Source organism: Echeneis naucrates, chromosome 8 (genome assembly GCF_900963305.1).
Source record: "Echeneis naucrates chromosome 8, fEcheNa1.1, whole genome shotgun sequence".
Classification (NCBI taxonomy): Eukaryota; Metazoa; Chordata; class Actinopteri; order Carangiformes; family Echeneidae; genus Echeneis; species Echeneis naucrates.
In genome coordinates this window covers 8490394-8515712 of record NC_042518.1, presented here as the reverse complement: position 1 = coordinate 8515712, position 25319 = coordinate 8490394, and the positions used below count along the sequence as shown (strand labels likewise).

General features: G+C 41.6%; 1 protein-coding gene across 3 annotated transcripts; it reads right to left on the bottom strand.

The window, feature by feature from the left end:
- Positions 1 to 486: 486 nt before the first annotated feature.
- On the bottom strand, positions 487 to 24818 carry usp22 (ubiquitin specific peptidase 22). Of its 3 annotated transcripts, XM_029508459.1 has the most exons (14): positions 24360 to 24818; positions 23409 to 23441; positions 13018 to 13150; positions 10091 to 10204; positions 9884 to 9985; positions 8699 to 8865; positions 6989 to 7148; positions 6255 to 6360; positions 4969 to 5127; positions 3900 to 4026; positions 3114 to 3205; positions 2584 to 2646; positions 1949 to 2098; positions 487 to 1860 (listed from the first exon to the last, which is right to left on the bottom strand). In XM_029508459.1, the coding sequence occupies exons 1-14, from the start codon at positions 24477 to 24479 to the stop codon at positions 1818 to 1820; spliced, it is 1569 nt and encodes a 522-aa protein (XP_029364319.1). In that variant the 5' UTR covers positions 24480 to 24818; the 3' UTR covers positions 487 to 1817. The 3 variants fall into 3 exon arrangements, with proteins under 3 accessions (XP_029364319.1, XP_029364320.1, XP_029364321.1); XM_029508460.1 differs by lacking the exon at positions 23409 to 23441; XM_029508461.1 differs by lacking the exon at positions 23409 to 23441 and having other exon boundaries at positions 6255 to 6357.
- Between the last annotated feature and the right edge of the window lie 501 nt (positions 24819 to 25319).

Here is a 25319-nt window from a genome sequence, read left to right as displayed (position 1 = left end):
GGGTTGTTGTTTATTCTTTTATGTGGCATTACTTTGTGATAGGTTAGGGCCCTCATCTTATACACAAGTGAATAGTTTTTTTTATTCAGTATTTTTTTTTTTTTAATACATACACAATCAGTGATATTCAAACAAAACATACCACAACACCCTGATGTGCATGTGCATTATCTAAAGTCTGACTTGACAGCATACTGATTGAATAGAGCACTGGGTTTACTGCACTGCAGAGGCAAGACACACCACGAACCACACCGGTCTATACCAGCCACACAGTTGCCATGGAGAAGATTTACACTGATGGATTCAGAGCCAGGCTGCGGCCGCACGGTGCCCACTGATGTGTTTTACCCCCTTTATGTCAAATGATCGCCTTCCCATCCTCAAAACACAGAACAAAAGTCTTGATGGGCAGCAGGCCTTGAGGCATTACTGAGGGCAGTTCTTCACATTGTTAGATCACAAGCCCAGTTGCATGCAGTGTTGTTAAATGGGCTTTTTTTTTCTTTTCTTTTTTTTTTTTTTTTGCAGAGCATTCAAGGTGTTTAATGAGGAGAGACCACAGCATTCTCACATAATGGAGGAGCTCATCTGGAGTTCAATGTGTTGTATGTATGTCTTCTCTTCAGAATGCCAAACGAAACCCAAAGCTCACATTCAACATACAATTCATAAACAGCAAAGGTGAGCCAATTTAATCATCACCATCATTATACCAACAATTCCACAAGAATGAAAGTATAATACGTCCAAAAACATTTCCAGTACCAGGACAGCGAGGGACACATGACTGTACTGAAACTAAAAAATAAAAAAAAAAATTTAACAGAAAAAGAACAGTAAACAAAAAAAACCCCTCAAAATTCAATGAGTTGCTAAAAAAATAGATATTCCCTGCCCTCAACCAGACTTAAAAATAAAACAATCAACAAAGTAAATAATGGAACATGAGCACACTCAGGTCCAAATCTGTTTAGTTTCCATGGCAGCGCTTCCTCAGCAACTGGCAAAGGCAGCATCTCTAAGCTCTCCCATGTTTTCTTTGCTCTTAAAAATAGATGTATACTAGATTCATACAGTATTTTATAACTAAATTCACAAATGATAAGAATCATAACCATACCTTTAAAAATGTTCTTGCAAAGTTCATAATACATTGATTTTATTTTGAATTTTTATTTTTTTTTGATTAGGTTTTTTTTGTTGTTGTTTTTTGTTTTTTTGTTTTTTTTTTTTGTTTTGTTTTTTTTATTTTCAGTCCCAAGTGCATATGACATGTCTTCCATCATGACTAAGTTAAATGCTTGGTCAGTTGAAACAAAAGCACCATGGGAGAGAAATGGAGGGGGTGTGTTTGTGTGTGAGGGTGTGTGGTTATAGGGGTTCAGAATACTGTAAGAAAAATCCAGATGTGCCCAATCAACATGAGAGTCAGTCACGCTCAGACTCGGCCCCTGCAGCAGGAAGTAAGGTAAAGGGAGAGAGATTGAGGGGTGTGGGGCCTCCTCCCTCTGCCTAAGCCTGGAACTGATGAAGCCCGACTCTTCCTCCTTCTCTCCTCTTCATTCAGTTTCGTCAAGTAGATGCCAAGAAGTAGCTCAGTGCTTTTTTTTTTTTTTTTTTTTTCTTTTGAAAGGTTGCATGATTTCACACGTCTTTTTTTTTTTTATTTATTATTTTTGTCCTCCAGCGCTGGAGGAGCAGACTGGTAGTCAAAGAGTTTCAGGTAGGTTTGTGTGTTTGTGTTTCATCCTGTCCCCAGTCCCTTGGCTCTGTCATTAGAAGCAGTGGTTCTTCGTGGTCAGTGGTCACTAAGACTACTCGTACTCGAGGAACTGTTTATGGTAGAATAAGAGATACCTGTAGAAAAAAAAGAGAAACATTTGATTTCAAATGAAGTTTCATGCTGCATTCTTGCATTACTGCTGTTGCCTAGTTCCAGTCTCACCCTTCACTATCGAGTACATCCTTAATGCTGGCCTTGGTGATTATGGCGTCATCACATTTGAACCACTGATCTTTGTGCTGGCGGATGAAGCTGGTGTAGTGGCCACTCTCTAATGTGCCTTGATGGTTGACCACTGCAAACAAGGAATACCTGCAAATAAAGGAATATAAAGATCTTGATGGACTCGCTCAACACCCTCCTCTGAATTTATTTTTTTTTGTTTTGCTTTGTTGCACTCTCACTATCTAAAAAAGCCTTATAATCCTCTGTAAGGACAAAAGCTTTGATATGCCTAAAGCACAGCACAGTTTCTTTCACACATTAAAGAGCAACTTGCATTCTGCCTCTTGTCTTCACCACAAGCAACCTGTCAACTGTATTAAACAGTAAATTCCTAGCAAATGTCATGGAAAATGAAAGCTACTGTAACTGCCACGGATGAAGAAAACTAAGCAGCTTTTAATAGGCTTCAAGCTGATTTAATTTGGGAAAGTCACAGCCGGCTGCCTCAGGTCATTAGCACGTGTTGCTGTGCTAGAGGAGGAATTTCTCCTGTGATGACAGTGCTGCAGTGTCAATGCTGATGAGGTGTGTTCATAAATCACTTTGTACAACATGTTTCCCAAGGTACTCACTTATTGTCGTTGTTTAATACATCAACCGTCTGTTGATACTGCCCGTTCATTCTGCTTTCTTTACTGCAGGTGACAAGAAAGAGGAAAAAGACAGACATTTTAATGGATGTATTTGTGAATATACTGCACTCACACACGTGTCCACTAGGTGACAGTATTATCCCATCTGTGAAAGCAGAAGTCCTTGTTCTCCCCTGCCTGTGGCACTAATGAGCTTTCCATCACTGAATACAAGTGAATGGATGCTACAGCCAGGGGTGGGGCAAGTCTGTTGCTGAGTGCTCCACTGACACTAATATGTATTTATAGAAAGCATTTTATAAAGCTGTGCTGGCACACATGCAGATATGTGCAACCAAAGTGAGTACACAATATGTATAAAATGTAAACATAGATTTATGAACAAAAATAAGAGCTGCTAACTAGTGGCCACAGTAACATGACCAATTTAATGAATGATAGAGAAACAGAGACGGCCTGTTAAGGGAAAAAAAATACCCAAAAAACACTGACTTCAATGGGACACTTACCTGGATGCCATGAAAGGCGTCATGTCCAATTCTAGAGGGAAGGAAACATATGTAGTGATCTTCCTCCGCAGTTTAGCAGAGTGCTCAAACCGCTGGAGATGGCCAAAGGCAGAGGGTGAGAAGAGAGCAGAGAGGAATGGGGGGAAGGGGCAGAAAAATGGCAAGGGACAGAGAGGGGGGAGGGGAGAATAAACATATTTAGAAATAACAGGCACCGGCATTACAACATACAAAGTACAACAGATCTAGGTAAACATGGTCACGCAAGTTTGTCAGCCTGGCTTTCACACATTTATGCATTCATAACAAGATAATAAGAGACTGGGATTGATTTTAAACCATATTCTGCTGCTCTCATGAATACCATAAATAGATTATAGGCTTCCAATACTGTATGATAAATAAAACATGGACAGTGGAGGACTTCACAAGCCAATAACATCATAGGTGTCTTGGGACAATGTGTGAAACACACTCGGAGGTAGTGCAACAACAACTGAATTACAATACGATTACGCCCATGCAATGCACCAGACAGCAAAGCCACTGCAAAATCTGAACACTGCCGCCATCAAATGTAAGGCTGCATATACAGGGGTCAAAATATATCATATTCCTGCCCATGGCTGTAATACAGCACTCTGCTCTATCTGCTTGTTTGGAGTGATGAATGACAATTTGATGTGGGATTAAATCTCAATGTACCTTTTAATCATCAACTTGTCAGACAGTGACAGACAAAGGATCAAGTGATAATTGGCAGCACACTGTCAATGGTTGACTCACTTTGAGATGGAAACATGCTACGATGGGGAGCTTCTTCATTGTCAGCTGTTTGGTGGATTCCTGGTAGCTATGGCAACCGCCACACTTGATTTTGGCACTGCTTCCTAGATGCTCAGGCCGCGTAAACCTGCAGAGGGAGAAATGGACAGGGTGAAGAGAACAGTTATGGTTTCTGTATGGTATGCTGTTTTTTTGTTATGTTACACACATCCTTTAAATCTACACCCTGCCACACCTGTCTAGTCATACAAGTGTTACGATGCTGGGTTTGATGAAATCAGGAGATATCTAAGAGTCCTAACATCAAGTCTGCCTGGTGAGTTTTAGAGCAGCTACTCCGCATTTCAGTGCATCCAACCCAGAGCCTTGCCAACACCTATCACCACGGCAACAGCACCAACCAGTTCTGTACCTTTAAGAGACTTGCTGCAGCAACTAGGGGTGTGTGAGGAGCTGCAGTAAAAAAAAAAAAAAAACTCAGAAGGAAAGGAGGTGAGAGAAAGGGAGGGGATGGGGGCTGGGGAGGGAAAGATAAATGTGAGAGGTAGAGAGGGCACAAGGGAAAAGGAATTAGGTGGAGAGGGGAGGGAATGAAATAAGATAAGGAGAGGAGGAAAAGAAATTGCAAGAAAGAAGAGCGAGTAGAGGAGATATGAGGGGTCACACCTGCTTTGCCAACGTGGTGATGGGAGAAGATGAGATCCAGAGATAACAGGGTTGTTGTGCATGAGCAGGCAACATGTGACCCCACATACAAGGGGAGGGATAAATTAAATTTATTTTGTCTACAAGGAGACATTGGATTCATATGAATTCGAAGAGGCGGTGGAGGGAACACAGGAACATAAGCCTGCTAAAGGAAAATAGGAAGAAAGATTGCAATAGCACTTTATCCTTCCAAAATGTTAAAATTTCCATCATTTTAACATTTTTAGTGTTATTGTATGTCAGCATAGAGGATAGTGGTAGGATGCACAACAAAGGTGTCACACTGGTGGGTTTTTTACAAGAGAGATTAGAAGATATTCAATATTACAAAATCTGGATAAGGGGGAGTCTAAGGGTATACCTGCGTAGGCAGTCTGTGAGTGTGGTGGACCCTGACAGGTGGCTCTCTCCATTCACTGTACTGCCATCCCCTCCTGGGCTGAGTGGCCAGAAAGGTGTGGATGAACCAGGCAGGTCCAGACTGATGTCCCAGAATGGATCTATCGTTGTGGAAACACCACTAGGAAAAAGAAAAAGGGGGAGCCCAATTATGATGTTTAATAAATGATGTGTGGTTGTATGTAGGCTTGTGTGTCACGTTACAGGTCATGATGAAAGGATGATGACATGGATGGTAACACAACACTTAAATTCACACAGCCTCGAGAGATTCTGATCATGTTTTTGCTTAAACCGGTTGGGAGATTGAGTGTGTGCATGCGCATAACATCCGCACTGTTCTTCCAGGCTCATTTGCAATTCAATGGAGTGTTACATCAAAGTAAATTGGCTTTACATAAGGAATTTGCATTATTGCAGTTAGATGACTGTGATGGACTGCAGCCTAGGGAAAATGGTGGCTTCCAGTATTGACTGCATGCAGTACACATAAATATATATGCAGAGGGAATGGGCTGTCACACCTTATTACTTTTAATCAGATGAGTCATACTGCTGTAAGACCCAATAGTACCAGCAGGGGGCTGATATGTCAAGTGGTCACGCATTTGTAATTGTGAGAGGCAGCCCTGCAGTAATGTGGTACCAGTATGGTACCACTTCTGTTTTGTTTTTTGCCTACGGTGGGAGGGGAGGGTCAATTTATGGCTGAACGATATGCAAGATACCATCACAAGCTTTGCTCTTGTAGCCTCACTTCTCACTGTGGACGCAGACAACATTGAACAGCTTGCCTGCTAGTCTGGGCAAGGTGCTCTGCAGTTCAGTGCACTGTGCTAGTGCTAATGTGACAGGACAGCTAGAGGGGGCAGGCAGGCAACGCCTGGGTTTGCTGCTGTCTAGACAGCCCCTCTTGCAAAAGCTCCGCAGGGACTGGGCCCTTAAATAAGAGCAGTGGAAAGGCCACATCCACTCGTTCACTAACTATAGGACAAGGGAACTGTGTCTACATTGATCAGCCCAATGTTGAGATGCAGTTATGGCATCAGAGAATAGGGAGATGATGTATGAATGAGGCAATGTAAGAAAAGAGGGAACATTGGTACAGGTGGGGATGCGATTCATGTGATCAGTTAAGAAGAATGGACAGCAAACATCTTGGGTGGGACTTACTTTCAATACATTTTCCTTTGTTTCCTTTGATTTGCAAAAAGCCACATGACACATTAGACAGGAGCTGAAACTTACTGGCAAACTTGACAGGTTACATCTGATTGCAGGCCACCAGTGAAGATTTGGTCAATGATGCAGTTACAGTGGTTTGGATTGTTGGCCTTTTTCCCATTGTCGTCTCCTGCAGAGAGCACAGAGATAAAAAAGGAGTAAGCACACAAACACCCAACAACTTTTGTAGCACCTCTAAAGGGTTCCTTCTGAACCTTATTCTCATTTCACCATCCCCCCTGGAGCAGAGCCTCTTTGCTCTCTGTACCTCACTTCACAAGTCTTTCTTTAGCCAATGAGAGCAAGCCTTACTGCAGCATCTAAGAGTGAGTCAGCCTGTCATTGCACTGCAGTAGGGCCTACTCAAATCAAACACACACTGCTTGCATGCTCTCTGTCCCTTTGGAAGACTCCACTATCAAACTCCTTCACTATGCTTTCAGTGTAGTGGCACACTCTGCTCTGCGGGTAATCAAACATACAACTCCACATGTGGCATTAGACAGAGACAGTAGGTGGCACCTCTCAATCTCTCTGCTGTACTGTTTTTTGTATGTGTCGTATTCTGTTAGAAGCTTTAATCCGGGCCTGAACTAAATGCTTTTTTGAATATTTCAAGACATATTGAGTAAAAAAGACTTACAACTTTTCAAACTTAATACTGACAGAGACAACTTAATATGATTTTGACCCTAAAAGCTGTGTACACAAATAAGGATGATATTGTTAAACATAATAGCGAATTGAAGAAATCTCACTGATGGTGTCCCCTTTGCAGTGCCTGTGTAGTACATCCAGCGCTGCGATAAGGAACTCATGGGCATCTTGCTGCTCATAGCCTGCGAGGTGACGAGCGTGGGTCCATACCAGGTGCAGCAGCCGGAAGGGAATGTGGGGTGAACGGTGGCCCGAGTAGAACTGAGAACAGTGGGGGAAAAAAAAGATGATGGCGGGTGAAGAAAAGGGGTGTTTAGCCTATTTTCTCACATTGCTAACAAGTGCATCACTTTTTAGCATCTATTTTCTGACATTGCAGCTACATTTCATCATCTATAATTCATTGGTGAGACAGAACACCGATATTCTGTCAGTCAAGGTGATCACATGACTCTTTTAACCACTTGTTTTCTATAGGTCTCGTCACACAGGAACGAATTTCACTACACCACTGGAACGCTAACGACAGCACATCCTTGGAGAGAGGGGATGAGAGGCTGAAAAACATCCATTTGTAAAGAGCTGCAGAGCCTTTAGGTTGCCATGGGAATCAGAGTGAGTGACAATCCAGGTCAGGGTCATGAGATGCGGGTAAGAAAGTAACAGAGCTGAAGAGAAGAACTAGCAGATTGTAAACAGTACAACGAAATTCTAACCAGAGCTCATTAATGCCAGAGAGGGCCCTCATTTTTCAACACATCATGCACACCTCACTTTATTCTCCACAGTTCTCTCTCAAGTCAGATTGAGCTGTGAGGAAGGGAAAACACGCCACACTGATGCCTCTTTTGAGTTGTACAGACTACACTCCTTTTCCACAGCATGAATGTAGTTGACAATTGAAATGCACTACAAGATGGGGGAAAACAGGGAAGAAAGAGCAAGGGTGGTGGTGGAGGGGCAGAGAGGCTGATTAAAGCAGCCCGCACGTCACGATCATGGGTTCAGGTGGAGTCAGAAAATAGCTTTTGATGATAAGGAATTTGAAACAAGGAACAAAAATAAAGAGTTTGGACAAGGTAAGGTGGACAGATTTGCAAACGGTAAGTTTTTTTTGCTGATTAGTATTAAAAGTATTGATTATTTCTTCCTGTATGACTTTCTGTTGCAGACACTGCTTAATACTCAATCAATGACTGATTTTCTGAGCAATGAAGGTGAGTGATTACCAGCTGAACATTTCAGCCAGCTGTGACAGTACAGGACAGGGGTGGCTGTACATGTGTGACTCAACTCATTATAACACCACTTACCATCTGCAGATCCATATATATTGTGAAGTGAGAGGGTGTAAAGAAAAAAAGAAAAAAGAAAAAAAAAAAAAAAAAGCGAGGCAGTGTGGGAGTAGACCAGGCAGCCGTTACATAACATTCAAGGCCAACGAGTTTCTTCCACGTAAAATGCAAAACTTTTGTAACAAAGAGCTGAGTCAGGACTATAAATGGCTATGCAACATAATTCGCACTGGGTGATCAGGACCAATAAAGGTGTAATTACTGCATTCTGCTCATTCATTTGTATGTGGCCCTGCACATTCCTTCCAGACAGGATTTTTCCTTCCTCTCTGCTTCCCTCTTTGGACACGATAAGAGAGCGCAACAGTGACTCAGCCATCTACAGTGGGTTACAGTGCAAAAGAACATTCTGTATTATACAGTTGATTTAAAGGAGGGGGACTTATGCTTTTCTTTTCACTGAGCAATTAGAGACCCCTATATAACAAGTTCACACATGCAAACTGTGTATCATACCTCCTGAAAGAGCTGCGACATCTCACACACCAGACAGGAGTTTGATTGCATCTCGCACTTGTGTCTGTCAGAGAGGAAGAAGTCTCGCAGCAGTGGTGTGTGTGTTAGGGCCTGAACAATACAGTTCATGAAACATGTGTTGCCCAGGTTTATTAACCCTCGTAAACCTGTGGGACAAGAGGAGAGGAAATCAAAAGTGAGAACAACATGGTACAGATTAAAACTGACAGCAATCTGATGCTGATGCTGCCAATGTTGATTGAACCTTGTGTTCTTAGTTTTAAATGTAGTCATCTAGTTTTTATTGATACTTCACAAACACATACTTCATACAGATTCATACAGACAGGAAATCAATCAGGATCTACTTTAATGATAAAATATTAATTTAAGGCATTAATTGAGCAAGAATGCCAGTTACCTGATTACATTTTTGGTTGTGAGTGTGTGCCACTATTCTTTTGCTCATTCAATAGAGGACTACTAATTGATAAAAAAAAATAAAAATACAAGTGGCAGTTCAATTTGTTTCTTGCAGACATATGAATTAACTAGGTAATTATTAGATATAAACCCGAGCAGTTTCAGATTTCAGATTCAGATTTTTTGACCGTGTAGGAACATAATATGGTTGAACCAGGTTGCCAGCAAAACTGTGTCTCCCCTGGCGCAGACCCCTGAGCTGTGAATGGCTTCATTTAAAGTGAGAAAGCTACAGTCCTTCCAGTGATGGCCAGTAGAACAGGTGAGACACAGTGAGGTCTTGGGTCTAATCCAGCTAAGCATGGATTGGTTTGGTTTGAGAGCACTCAGCAAGAACTGAAACACTTTATAGTCGTTCTCAGTCTACTGCTCAATCATCGCTACTAGCTGAGCTATTTGAAGATATAAATTGATGAAGGATGGCAAAACACAGCAAATAGAGTGACATCAGCAAAAATGTGTGAACAAAATCAGAGACAAAATCATAGCAACACACAACTGAGACAACACAACAGGCACTGTTGAGAACCACATTGGTGTGCTATCAGACAAGGAACACGGTGTGTGTGTGTGTGGACTGGCTGGTAATATTAACCCCGAGTATCAATGCATGACATATGGACTTAATATACATACACCAAATAACTCAAAAAACTATACTGTTAAAAATGTGTAGCGAGAATCTTCCAGTATAATGCCCACCTATGGTACAGTTCGTAGTGATTTTCCTCCGCTTTGGATTATGTCGTAATAATTCTAGCTCTCTCTTGGTCGGTTCCCACGTTGTGTATTTCTCCCCTATGCCTGTAGATACAAAGACAGACAAATAATCTGACGGAAGAGGGCGCTCAGATGGCCTTGTCCCAGAAACAGCATTAAGTTCTCGCACAGAAAACAAAATGGTTTTACCTTGCAATTTCCAGGCTTTTCTCTGCTCCTCTTTGGCTATCTGCTCCATGTCTTTGTCGTATATGTAGTCTTGACACACAAAACAATATATTCCGCCGTATAATAAGTCTATCGCTGCAGGGAGGAAAGAGGGAAAGGGGGGAGAGAGGTTGTGCCATAATTACAAATAGTTTTTTCAGCACAGTCAAACACAATGTTTTATTTTACTGTCCATGCTCCCAGCTGGATGTATGGATGCAGAGAAGTGGCAGTGAAGTGCTTTTCCACTTTACCACTACATGTTTGCATCTGATCGCCTGCAATGAACAGCGATAGGAGATACAAAGAAGGCAGTGATGGAAAAGGTGTATGTCTCCAACCCCCGCCTATGCTTTCAACTAACATACCATCCTCTTCCATTCTCCAAATCCACGGCAACAATACTTCAGCTCTGTTGCCGTGACAACCTATTTTTAGCTGAACCAGACATTTTTCTGATTTTGGTGCAACCCACACTGACAAAGTGAGCAGCACATCATGTAAAACCTGACTTGTGCATGTGACATTTTTATCAATTTTTTTGTGCGTGAGTGTGCATGTACAGTCCTGGTCAAAACATTGGTTATCTTCAGAAATAAATGAAACTGAAACTGAACTGCTGGCAGTCTTTGCGTCTTTGCCAATGTGTTCAAGCTCCTTTAGGTGTACAGGAACGCTCTTTGAATGTTTCAACAGGATTGATATAAGGACTTATTGCTGGCCATTTTAAATCACTTCATCTTTTCTTTTTCAGGCATTCTTTTTTGCTGTTGGATATGTGCTTTAGCTGAACCAGACATTTTTCTGATTTTGGTGAAACCCACACTGACAAAGTGAGCAGCACATCATGTAAAACCTGACTTGTGCATGTGACATTTTTATCAATTTTTTTGTGCGTGAGTGTGCATGTACAGTCCTGGTCAAAACATTGGTTATCTTCAGAAATAAATGAAACTGAAACTGAACTGCTGGCAGTCTTTGCGTCTTTGCCAATGTGTTCAAGCTCCTTTAGGTGTTCTTCTTTTTTGCTGTTGGATATGCGCCCATTGTCGGGCAAAAAGACCAATGACCCCTTTGGCACAGGCTAACACATTACACCTGAAAATGGCGTGGTGATGTTCTCCACCATGCATTCACCGAGAAACACCTGTACTGCATTCATAAAGTCATCAGTCCATAAATCATTATAGAAAATAAAGACTTGATTATTTTGGAAGGTTTTTTCCAAACACTCTTCCTAAATTTGTGCCGTTCTCTCAATGAGAGCTTATTGAGGGCACCAGTATGTCGCTGAAGAGGGGTAGCTGTGGCTCAAGAGGCAGAGCAGGTTGTCAGTCGTTCAGTCCCCCAGGTCCTCCAGTACTGCATATCAAAGTGTCCTTGGGCAAGATGCTGAACCCTAAAAATCCCTGTTGTACCATCACTGTGTGAGTATATGTGTGTTGAATAAAGAACTACATGTACAAATAGGTCAATGGTGCTTGAAATGTAAAGCACTCTGAGCCAGACTATAAAAGCACTACAAAACTACATACATGGTTCTGTATTTCGGTGCAGATTCCTGTGCCACTCCTTTATTCAGTAAAACTCAGCATTTGTTAATTCAGGTCATGTGGTCACTTAAAATTAAGAACTGTCAGTGTGCTTTATTTGGATTTTAGATTCTTGAGGGATCTAATTTAAATTAACAACAGGGGTGCCAATAAATGTGGTTGGGGAGTATTCAGCATATACAGAAATGTTTTTTTTTTTTATGTGCTACACATTTTTATGAGACACACATAAATAATGAGGGAAAAGAAATGAAGACTCATGACCAACAATCACGTTGGTTATTTTATGTCCTCTTTCTTTTTGCTGGTAAAGCATGGCCACATTAGGTAACTGTACTGAATAGCATTCTTCTTTCTGAACAACACCAACGTCTGAGAGAAGAATGAAAGTGACAGAAGTGGAACTGAGAGGAAAAGGATATCAAGTACTACACACAGGCAGGAATTCATACATCTTGCTCCGTTGAGTCAAGGATGAGAACAAAGTATGAGAACATAAAAAAAGTGAAATAAAGAGAAGAGGATGTGACAGTGGTACTGAGAATGAGGCAGCTTGAAAAAAACAAAAGTACAGGAAGCAGATAGGAAAGAGTATTAAGGAGGGAGGTTGCTGGGAAAGGGAAGTGAAAAATATGTAAAAGGGGCCACAAGAAGTGAGCTCACTATCTAGCAGACAGAAGACTTTGTTCTTCTGCACCTCTAATCAAATTAATCCAGAGTGCCAATGTCAGGGAGGCTCCTGTGGAAAGCTTACAGTTAATTAACACTGTGGCCATGCACTTGGGGTATGTGTGTGTAGCAAAACTGTGGAAATTACATCACTTAAATATTCAGGTGAGTATCAAGCCATCCCAATGTCTTCCCTGTTTCTATATATAGATGTCCCTGTCATGGTAAATCTTGCTTATTAGTGCTATTGTCTTATTTCCTTTAATTGGCATGTGAGTTTGAAGCTATGCAATCATGTAGTTGTGAATTATCAATGTCTACTCCTCCTCTGCTGCAGCAAGAAGGCAAATGTTATAGCTTAAACCCATGACATTTGACTGGCTTAGGAGATCCCACCAGAATGGTAATGTGCTGCGGTTAGAGTGAGGTTCAGCTCCCTGTCTGCTCAGAGGAGGAAGTGGCCTAAAGTAATGCTGTAATCCTTCAATGATAATAGCTGGTGCTGCATTGGACCACAGGGGTGCATGTGAATGTGAAGCCTGGCGTGATGTGAGACGGGGCAATGTACTCAAGCTCCGTTGTGAGTTAGACTATTGTATTAATAGTTTAAAGTGGATATTTAACTCACTAGAATAGATTTTGAGAGTGCGCAGAGTTGAGAGTGCAGTGACTAACTGTGTGCCTTACCTAGATTGTGCCTCTTGTTTTTCGCGTGCTCGTGGATGTGTTTCTTCGTAAAACAGCCGAAAAAGACGCAGTAGAGACAAGAGTGGAGTCGGTTCAGGTGGGCGCCACACATGTGACAAATGCACGACTTGGCCTGGAGAGAAAGAACCAAGGGAGGACCAGGGGTTGGGGTGGAGAGAGACAGGGAACAGGAATTGAGAGTGTGAAAGACCAGAGTGAGTCAGTATGGGAAGAAAATCCTGTGCAGCAGGACAGAGCCCTGAGCTATGCTGAAGAGTGGCATCGGCAGGCGGGTGGAAGTCCCTGCCAGCTGAGTTAGATTTGTATCTACCAGTCAGTCACACAAACACTTTGGAGGATACTTGAATAGATCTGATATGAAGACAGGCTAAAGACTTATGGGCCTGTGACAAATCCAATGCACTTGAATAACAACGTATTTCCACACGGAATCTCTCGCTGTCTAACACATGCAGGGCATGATGGGATTTAATGCCTGGCGGGCACAATGAAAAATAAAAGTAAGATCTTTCTGATGCATATACTAGCTGGGGATGGAATGTGTGTCATTTGTTTGACAACAGCACACAAGAGTGACCAGAGTAGTTGTAGTAGTAGGGCTGGGCAATAAAGCCCTCACTATCTAATGTGATTTGCAGAGGTGCAGTGATGTGCAGTTAGGTTGACCATCTCTGACAATTACGTACGTCAACCCCACTTGGACAAAAATGTTGTCAGACTTTGTGAGAAAAACAAAAAATCCGAAATAAGAACATTTTGCACTTTGCCAATTTTGTTCAAATCCCAGAAGGGTAAATCAAAACAAAATAAAAGCCAAACGTGTTTTGGAAAATGTTATTTTAGTTTTAGGAAAGGGTAACTCGTCTGGTGTGAAAAATTCTGAGATTTTATTTTTAAACCAAATTGCCCAGTTCTAGCGCAAAACAATAAAGCCACAAAAGTGAGAAAATATAACGCTGAGTAGACTTAATTTACCATGACTGCCCAAATCTGATTGGACAAGTGTTGTAAGGCAAGAAAGGGAAAAGAAACATTGAAAATAGCCAGAAATATCAGGTAGAAAAGTAATACAGATGCACACACACACTATATGTGCATTATCAAGGCCTCAATACTCCAGTGCCTTAAAATGTTAAAGCTGACACTGTCTGAACAATGTGAAAGATAATACTGCCATCCAGAACTTCAGGGGCTGCTCTCTATTTGAAAAAGAAACAGATGCAGCTGTGATATACCCCACAAGCCTGTGAAGCATTGTTTTCTCCTTATTTTTTCTTTTCTGGGTGATTTCTAAATTCAGTAACTTCTCAGTAATACTCTGCACTGCTTCATCTGAAGGGTTCTGTAGGAAAGATGAGTGAAAGTGCATCACAAAGTTGTCAGCATGGTTGCTTTGAGAGAAACTGAATAGCAGAAGGGATGGAAGGAGAGGAAACAGATTTAATCTAAGCCTTTTGGGGTGCAGACCTGCTGCAATAAGTCGCCCACTCATGGAAGACAGAGGGAAATGAGGTGTGAGGTGAACTGACACAAAATGAGAAAGTAACTATTAGCTGGGCAGTTTTGCCAGTTTTCTGGTAAACTCCTCCATAACTCAAGATGGACACAAACTCCACAACCCTCTGCTTTGTCTGCCTGCCTATTGTTATCTTCTAACTTGTGATACAATAGTATAATCTGACACCGTCTACGGGGGAAGGGGGGGGCAGCTCAGTGTACCAGAGGGGGAAAGAAAAGAGGTGTAGCCAGTCAGCTCTGTTCCTTTTCTCAGGATGACACAGACTGCTCAAAGAATAGCCTGTGTAATATGATGACTACATGAATAAAAGTGAAACTGCTTTAATAAACACACAATTTAAGTATGAAAGCATTTCAATAATTGGAAACAGGAACAATGATACCAAGGCAGCAACTCTGAATCTTGACATTTCAACATGTGGGAAAACAAGAAAAATCACAATTGTTTGAGCCATAGTTGGTTTTTACTGCCTGAAGCTATTTCTTCTTTACTTTTACTGCTTGTTAATTAGGCTTTATTTTAAGCACGTCTGCTGAAGATGGTTTAACAACCTGATGAGACAATGGGCTTTCCCTTAAAACGTGTCTAATTTCCTTACTGCAGAAGTCAGATTTCAACAGGAAAACAAACAAGTTTTTGGCAGAATTGTGCAGAGCTTCGAGAGTGGACTGAAAGTGTCTGAAGTTTTTATTGAGGAGGTGGGTGCAAACTGAAATAGCAGACCCAGATAGAAGAAATTCGGTTGTCACTTGATCATTTGCTCATATCACAGTATGCTAAGAATGGGTGTTAGATTAAATACTGGGCCTTTGTTTTGGCTGAGCAGTAGTGGGTGTGGGCTTCATTGTGATGACACTCCAGTAGTGGGGATGTTCAGGCTTGAAGACACTAAGCTCTATTTTTATTCAAAGTAGCCAGTTAGCCAGGCAGCCCTGAATAAGAGAAAGGACGGCAGCAAAGAAGGAAAGGAACCCTTTCCTTGAGGGAAAATGATGAGTGATGGAGATGGTGGAAGAAACAATTTGTTGACTGACTCGATAACCAAGATCAAGTATGACATCTAGAGCAAAGTCTAAAGTTTTAAGATAGAGCTTTTGTCACTGGCATCCACGGAAAGAAGAAGACAGATGAATTGGAGAGGAGGCCTGTGCTTTAAATCTATAAGAAACAATTCATGCACGATCAAAATGAATAAAGACAGACTGAATCTTGCATAGAAACAATATTTCTGGATTTTAGTTAAATGTATGTTTTTAGTTGCCTCTCTGTGCCACATCAAACTAGGAGCTGATCCCATCAATCCCCCTCCTCTTTCAATGCACCAGGACTCCAACTCAAAGACAAGAAAACCCGCCAATGCAACGCCTTGCCCTCCTCATTACCCCCTCCTCCCCTGCTTTAACACCCCTTTAGCAGGCAGAAAAATCCATCTCAGCTCCAGCGCCCACAGTTCACAGGCTGTCTATTCTTCAGTGTCAGCAGTCTTGCATCTCTGTGCGCCCAGGGCTTTTAATGTTCTATTAGATCAGCTATTGATCAGCCGCTGGTTCAGATGACTAGAACAAGTGTTGGACAGGTAGCACGGTCACACTCGTGCTGCGCTAGACTGCATTTTCCATTTGAGATGTGCTCTTTGAGGCCAGTTAGGCTGAGCTCCATGTCCCAGGGAATGACCCACTGGTGTATAAAGCTGTTGATTGATGAAAGAATAGATTCTGAAAAGCATTAGCTGGATGAATGGATCTACAATACATCTTTAACATGAACATAGGATAGCATTACATGCTTTGTGGGGCTCAGTAGCTGTCAGCAAACAATAACTTAGGCAGAGCAGCTATGAATTCTCTGATGTTTTGGTTTCACTGCGCGCATAAATCTAAATGAAGCATAATTCATTCCTTACGCCCTGCTTCTCCTCCTGCATTCTTTAAATCTCGCCATATAATTCCTTCCTAAGCATTGAGGTCCATGCATTCATACATTCAAATAGAGCCAGTAATGTGATGAGCTGCAACTGAGGAGGATAGAGAATGATGATGATGATGATTACGATGTGGACAAAGGTCTGGCTCTACTGAGCACGCTCCTGCTGCTGCAAAGAACTGATCAGGGAGGGGAGAGGAGGAGAGGGGTGTGGAGTGAGAGTCAATACAGAGTAGAGAGGATGACTATATGAGAGTGACTCACCATGCTGCCTCACACTCATCAGCCTGTGAATGCCTCTAAACACACACACCAACACTATTAACAATAGCTGGCACACATACTGCTCATATGCATACAAAGATGAGAATAATCTTTCTGCAAACATGCATACAGTACACATGGACAGTGTTAGACATTTGTTTGAACACACATGCATAGAGGCTTGGGATGGAGACTGGTGGTGATGCTCCAGAACCATGTTGCCTACTGACCCCGTGGGGCTGCAGCCTGTCAGTGCTTTGGCAAGATGATGCTGTTGCCCCTTCCCTCCCCCCACAAAGCCCACATCCCCACTATCTCCACATGACAATGCCTAGACTGCAATATGCAGTCCCAATATATAGCCCTGGAGACACACAGATACAATATAAATCTCACTCCATTCTCCTTTCACTTCTATCCTCCATCAGCTCATTGCAACCTCTGTTGACAATGACATGCCGTATGGTCTTTCAGTGAGAAAATATTCCCACTTCATCCAAACAAATCTGAGTTGTAGTGTAGTTTGGCCTCATACTGTCACACACTGCTCTAAGGACATTATAGCTAAACCCTGAGCTCCAGCCTATGGTGTGCAAGAAGTGTGAATGTGATTTCGATCGCTCAACTGGGGAGAATTAGGTTCTTGATTTCCAGAGATCAGAACAGCAAAAGGCTTTCCATTGACATAAGTACAATAACATCCTGGTTTTTCATTATGTTGTATGATGGTGTGATAGATGCATTTATTCTTTGACTAAGTCTATACACACATTTCAGAAATACTCTAGTGGAATACACATACATACTTAGAAACAAGCTGTACTGCATTAAAAGTATTTAAGAATTACTGCACAGATCCGCGTCACACAACTACACCAACATCTATCCAATGCCCCAGGATGTAGATGGACCAGAGCTACAAAAATAATCACAACATACATTGACATAAATGTACAGCAAGGCAACAGATTGTACGGAGAGGTTGTGTGTGTTTGTTTTTGTCTGCACAGATGGTTAACAGTCTAGCTTCAGCTAAACAAAAGGCTGTATGATCATTTGTCAAACCTTGCGGATACCAGATGCCCACAACCATGACGTCGCTCCACCGAAAGAACAAGCACACACACAGAAGGAGGACTGTGGATGTGACCAACACCCACAGCACATGGCCTCTGACTTGAGACTCCCCAAGGAGTCAAATCTCATCAGATCACATGTCGATTACTTCTTTAACAGAAATGCACCAATAAAGGTCCACAAGGCTACTAATATACAGGTCAAGCGTGCCACATTTTTTTGATAGAGACACCCTTGAAGAGAAAATGCAGAGAAGGGCTAAAATATACAGAAAGGAATTATAAACATGTTTTACCCTAATCAAAAATTATTCAGTCCCTTTCATTGAAGATTTAAAAAAATAAAATAAAATAGGGGACAATTGAGTGTCCACACTGCAAGAGGTCGATTACCTCTCGGATTTGGGTTTGGTCAGGCCCTGGAGAGTGATTGACAGCTCATTAGCCAGATGGTGATACTAAGAGAGGGTTGGACAGCAGCCTCATTGGTTGGCTCAAGCCATGACCACAATGTTGTGTATCAGTAATGTCTTTCCTTAGGCTTTCGGGCAGTCAAATTAGAAGTACTACCACTGGGTGAGGGAAAGATGGAAGAAGGACAAAAAAAAGGGATCTTTGCTGAGGTTGTGCTGAGAATAGAGCTGGATGCAGTGTTCATGCTCTTCAACACACATGGTGCTTTCACATAATATATTAGGTTAAAATTACCTGCAGATATATAACAAATGCCACTATTTTGATTAAAATGTAAAACTGGTAGTATTTTAGTCTTCCCAATATCTCTTCTCTTAAGGCAATGTAAAATATAAAGGCCAATTGACAGCTTCCTGTAGCATCTCATCCAATTGTCTATGCAAACAGCAGATATAGTTCTCCAGGATTGCTCTATAATTGAAGATTGCCAAAGCATAGTCGCAGACCAAGCTCTTGGTCGACTGCAAAAAGTACCACACAAAAGCCTTTCTTCTCCTTTAGCATCTCTAACCAGAAATGCAAGATTTGATCAAAGGATGGAAAGCACTGAGGCACAATCAACCTGGCGTAGTCAGAAACTGGGAAGCAATAGTATGTGAAAGGGACACCACAAGCTCCAGATTACTCTGGGAGGAGGTTGTAGACCTTGTGCCATTTGTTTAGTCTGAGTCACTGAGCCACAGCCATGGTGACTGACAGACCAAAAGCCACATTAGACAAGGCCTGGGAGCAACAGAAAGCACACTAACACAGAAGAAAAAGGCCTGGATGAGAGCCAAAAACCAAAGTCTGCCATCACTAAACCTGGCAAAAGCTGGATATGAAGCTGTGGAATGAGTAAAAAGAAGTGGTGAAATTGAGGAAAAAATAGAGGCCGGGCTATACATTTCATAGGGATTGAAAAATTCAGATACCAACCTCAATGATTAGGAAATTATATTTCAGTGTGTCAGTTTAACAATACATTGAATAGGACATGCAATAACTATAGTTTTAAAATTACCAAGAAATAAACAATGCAAATAAGCTTTGCACACATTTAATGAGATAATGAAAAGGCAACAAGAATTGGGGGCTGAACTGTGTTTGCAAAGAAAAAAAATCAAAAGCAGGAAGAAGCAGCGTGGGAGTGAATGGCGAAGAGGAACAAGTGAGGCCTATGAGAAGGCTGGAAGAACAGATCCTGATGCTACAAACGTATGCTGATGAGTCAGGGAACAGGCCTATGATGTGATTGAGACTGATCTGACTGATCTGTGCTCCCAGCACAGGATGGGCTGTGCATCAGTGCAGTGTGTGTGTGTGTGTGTGTGTGTGTGTGTGTGTGTAAAGTGGGTGAGAAGAGGGACAGAAAGAAGTATGTGTCATCCTTGAAAATCATTCTCTGAAATTCCCAAGAATATCTGGCAAATTATTTCAGTCTCATAGCAAGCAGGGAATAGGTCTGAACTTGTGGGAGCGGGGTGTTGTGGCTCCTCGGATCACGTATGATTTATCAAAACTGGAGTATAAAAAAAAAAAAAGAGTTGAGTTCAGTCAGCTTTCTAATCACGACCCTTACCCCTTTATTCAAAGTGACAGCAAATTCTTCAAAGCCTTTATGGCTGTATAATTCTACCAACCCCACCCACCCTGCTTTCATCTCATCCAATTTCCACTCATTCTAACATAATAGCTCTGCTTTTACTGCATGACAGATTCCTTCATGGTAGCAGTGTTTTACTAGACACAGAACCTTCTCTTACAAATGGTAAATCGAGTCCATCCTGCTGGATGGAGCGGCACACAAAATAAATAACCATGACCTTCATGAATATTTACACCATGCTTCCTCCACCAGAGCCATTCACAAAATATAAATTATGAATATGACTGAAATCTGGGTTTAGAGAGGAATGAATTCAACTGTTACAAGCAAGGGCAGGTCTCCATCTTTGCGTTGTGCTGACATCGTTCTGAACAAATCTGCTTAAATGCCAATATGCAAACTGGTGGCATATGAATCTCAATTAAGAAAGGAAACATCAGAAATCTGCTCAGACAAAATTAAACTGGAGCTCACTTTACAAGCTCAAACAATCCCTCTCTGAAATCAGTAAATATCACAACGCAGTAATAACAGATTGGTAAAGGAGTAAAGGAAAGGACCCAGGAAACTAGAAGGGGAAGTCGATCACAACAATACTTCCCCTTGACATTAAGCAGATTTTTGTGACATGACCCAAACTGGCAGTTTACATGGGTGTAGTCTCTCTGGCTATGTGACACAGCCAATCAGAATCTGTTTATCAACTGACAGTAAGCAGCTCTTGTGATGTAGTATACCTTGACCACATCAGAAAAAAATTGCATGCTGCTCAATTTTGCTATCTAAAATAATGGGACATCTTTAATATACTGCCCAATTTGCATTTAATTGTTTTCTCTATGGAGCATTTCTATCATATACAATTATAGAATGATTTAGGTGTAATTAGTGCTTGTGCACAAAAGACAATTAAGAAATGTTTACATATAAAACCTAATGGAGGCCACAACAATGACAAATTTGTCAAACCCCGTACTTTACAGTTGACACTTGTGCATTTCATGGAGCACTACATCAAGGACTAACCTGTCAAAAGGATTACTATCCTCATATCTCTGAAAAGAAGATAAGAGATCCGAAGCCCCAGTAAGCTTTATTGGAATCTCTTGAAATTAGTAACTATGGTATTCATCCAACCATTTGTGAGCCCCTGTGAGTTTTAGTTTGTGCATGCAGAGCAGGTGACAGATTTTCCACCAATGTTCCTGCACATCTCTTGAGAATTGATTTTAGCTTGAGGTGCAGGGAATGAGAGCTTGCAGGGAGGCTGCTGAGGATAGACAACAGAAAAGGAGAAAAAGACACGAGGAAAACAAGGGGAGGTGAAAAACCGCAATTCAGGATAAAAAGGCACTGCCTAATTAAAACAAGTCTGACTATAATGCCAAAGTCCTGCCCTTCTTTCCCATGTCAGTGAATCATAATGTCTTAACTAAGGTGTCTCTTTACAACTGTTTTCCCTGTCTTTGTGTGTCAATGCACCACTGAAATTCATCTATTCAGACACCTATTTAGACAATGTTAAGATACCAGGAGGGCATGCTAAAGTCTTGCAAGCCAAACCATAATTCATAACTGAAGAAAAAAATCAATACTGCCTCACCTCATGAGAATAAACTACCTGGGTACCAGAGAAGCAGCACAACACCTGCTCTGCATTTCAGATTAGTTAGGCGGTAAAAGGGGCTCGTTGAAAGAGGTGAGAGCCACAAGACTCATGCTCCTATACAGACATCTTGGAGAGTAATTAGTGAGGGACCCTTCGTTTCCTTCTTCTCTATAGCAGTTACCTGGACAATCATTGTCTGGGAAAAGATGAGCAGAACAGGGGCAACCAAGTACACACCATAACAAATGTTAGACAGCTGTTACACAACAAAATCACAATCACAATGCAAAGCTGAAAGAATTCCTTTCATACACAAAGCTGACTATGTTTAAATGCTGATAGTCAAACAACGTAACAGAAAAGGGTGGCCACTTCCTTGGCACAGTCTATAAAAATAAAGATGAAGGAGAAAAACATGCATTTATAAAAAAAATAAAATAAAATAAAAAAAAAAACATCGAGCAAAAAACTACCCAATGTTCTCATTTAACATTTTCATTTGTATTACAGTCAAAAATATAGCTATAAGTTCAATTATACAGCTACAATTTCATTATCAGACAAAGTACAGTATTCCACAGCAGTTTTCTAGATACAGACACAAATGAAGCCCTACTTTCAATTATGTAAGATTACTTGTTACACAGTGATACGTGAAAAGGGATGAAATCACATGGACTGAAGGAGAACATAGCATAAAATACAGTGAAATCTTAAAGTAGCAATCTTACAGTGAACAGAGGCCTTCTCACAACATTGCAATCTCAACGGTTTGAATGCTCAACTGTTTCTGAACGCCCTCTAACCTCAAAAACTAAAAACTAAAAAAACAAAACAAAAAACAAAAAACTAGTGAGCTTCAAACCTGTACTGATGCAGCTTGCCACCAAGTACAGGGCATGGTCACAGCAGAGATATTTTGCCACACCTCTCACATGCTGTCACTGGTTTGTTTTTGTTGTTTTTTGTTTTGGTTTTTTTTTACATATCAGAGATCTAAAAGGTGTTTGTCTAAGGTAACTTTAAGGCAAAAGCAAGATAAGCTTTCCAAACCCAATACAAAAATGGCTTTCCTGGAGTGCCACAGTGGCATACCACTTAGGGTTGGTCCTCACTTCGATAGTCTGGGCTCAAATCCAGTCAGGGTTCTTTGATGGATGTCATCCATCTTTCCCCCAAACTTTCCTGTCACTGCTTCACCACTACTGTAATATTAAAGGCCAAAAATGTCCCAAAAATTGTTCTCCCAAGGATAACCAACAAACCAGGTTTCAAGAGCTTAGCACACCTAGGAGGCTGTATCCCTATGAAGCAAGCATTAGAAAACACCCCACCCGTCTTATATCTGTGACAGACTGACTGAGCTTTTGTTGGTTCCATTCCTCTGAGATAGTGTGTGAGAGGGGAAAAAGGTAGACAAATTAATATTTGTTCTTGCTGCAGTGTCACCCACTACACCACCAGACTGCCGCATACGTTTTCAGATGTCCTCTGGTACTTTGTAATTCTGATGTATATCAGGGTGTAAATCGCATCAAAAAACACAATGTGAACACCATGCTTAACCCGAAGCCTCCATAGCACTGAATCAGCAAAAGGGTCGTTGACCATTTTGCACTAGCTGTTTGCTTTGACGTGTCCTCAGTGTAACTGAATGATGCTTTTGGATGTTCTGTTCACAGTCCTCCCTCCCACTAGGCAGTTTTGTTGGCTGGAACAGTGGATCACAGCAGATAGAAGGATGGGGCTGAATTCTTCCGCTATATAGGTTTACATCTAAAATTCAGTCCATTAAATGAAAATGCACTAAGGCACACAGGTAGGTGAGCAAGAGGAGAGAAAGCAAGTCAGCTCTTATTCATCTGTACTATCTACAGTATGTCAGTGAAGATGAGGCGAGAATAAGCATTAACTCACCAGCTCTGTCCATCCTGCATCACTCTGACGCACCTATTTTAGCACAACGACATAAAGATGTATGACATATATAAGAGAGGCATTGTTTTCTTTGAACAACAATCAAGCAACCTACAAAATGTTGCTAATCCACAGTAGAAAAATTAAGCTTTAGTATTCTTTTCCCAAAATGCACAGCACAAAAACTATTAAAAAAAAAAAAAAACAAAGCAAAAAATAAAAACAGTCTAAGTTTAAAAGGAAGGGGGAGAGCAAGGGAGGGAAAGTGAGGCAGACTGCAACACAGTCCAGTGATGACTTCACACTCTGAGGAGCTGTTCGGGGCTGTGTAGGCCGAGCAGGTGTGGGATGAGCTACCAAACAAATTGGCAGTAAAGTAACGAGCTGAGCCCTCAGCATCCAAACTCCTAATAGAATGACCAATGCAGAAAACGCACTGATCCGGGATGCCCAGGAGCTACCCGGTGATCTGTGGACCCAGTGTGTGCGTGTGGAGACACACAATGGGTCCATTTGGTGAGGTAATGTTAGCCCATGGCCACAACTCCACACAAAACCCAACTTTAGCCATCCAGCTAACGGTACAGCACCTACCAAATGCAGAGCTCGGCTGGCCCTGTCGATTGGCTCACCAGAATACGACTAAAAAGCTTCAGCAACTTCAGACACATTTTGTGCTGCAGTTGAAAATTGCTGTGAAGTCTCCGCAGCTCGCCCACAGCGGCAGAGTCTTGCTAGCTTAACTTACCGGTGATATCCTAGCTGGCTAACTAGCAACATTGCTGCTGCAAGAGTAGTTTGACTGAGACCGTAGTTGTGTTCAAACGCATTCAAGCGTTTGTGCTCAAAGTGGGAAATCGTTTGCACTCCGGTTGTGTGTCTGCATGTGCCACGTTTAAACCGATTCGACTTTTGTTTGTGAAGCTAACGCTGCAGTTCCTGTGTTTTTACCTTGCGTCTCCTGGTCTCAGCAGTACCACTCCAAACAAAGCATTGGTATATGACTCGAAGATTTTGTTTCCAGTTATCCACCTTATAACCGTTCACATGGGAGCACCCGGCCGGACTCATGACAGACAAAACATTCAGTTTGGGTTTTTAGGTGACAATGAAAAGTCTCCTGGATGATTCACTTAGCTAGCTGGCTAGCACGAACTGTCTGTCCAGAAATGGTTTCCGTTTGGAAATGGGACAATCGATGTAGTATCCAAAATGTTCCTCGGGCATCTGACAAACGCGGTCTTAGATTAACCGGCTACAAATCGGTTCATGTAGTCTTCTTCCAAAAAAAATCCTTCAGTGAAATTTCAGTTCCCTTTGCGGTTATGACAGTTGCCTTTTCCTTTAACGTTAGCTCCACTTCCACTTTCACGATTAGTTAGCTTTCTTTCTCTAGTTAGCCTGCTAACACTCAACTACAGCTTCACAATGCCCGCCCAGCGTACACCGTGATTTGCCAACACAAAGAGATTACGTCACTACGTCGACTTTAGAGCACGTTGGAAGCGCTTGGTTTGAAGCCCAGCTCGTCCCGAATGGATGAATTTTGGATTTCAACCTCAGGATGAGTCAATAACAGTGGCTTGGTAATAACACCTCCCGCCCAACTTAGTCTGAAATATACTACCTATCCACAAATCTACAACAATATTATTCTGAATGGTGCACACTGTACTTAAAAAAAATAGGCGTAATACATACAGAAATCCTACAGTTATTGCCTTTAACGTATGTCAGTCATTATTGATGGATAATTTTGGAGATGTCCTCTTGTTGTTTCAGGCGTGTACTTGCTGTTATTTATCATATTTCTAGAAATGTCACTTTATGTCTGCAGTTGAGTTCAGTATGTAGCCTAACATCTGAAGACAGAAAGAGAAATATTTTAATGAGCAAACCTCTTCCATATTT

What these genes read in the sequence shown, in the direction of transcription:
- usp22 (XM_029508459.1), bottom strand. Translation starts at nt 24,479, where the DNA reads ATGAGTCCGGCCGGGTGCTCCCATGTGAACGGTTATAAGGTGGATAAC. An exon ending in GTAACCTGTCAAGTTTGCCA is followed by an intron (nt 5,128 to 6,254) that starts GTAAGTTTCAGC and finishes TCTTTTTCCTAG; the next exon opens with TGGTGTTTCCACAACGATAG. An exon ending in ACGCCTTTCATGGCATCCAG is followed by an intron (nt 2,647 to 3,113) that starts GTAAGTGTCCCA and finishes TGTCACCTGCAG; the next exon opens with TAAAGAAAGCAGAATGAACG.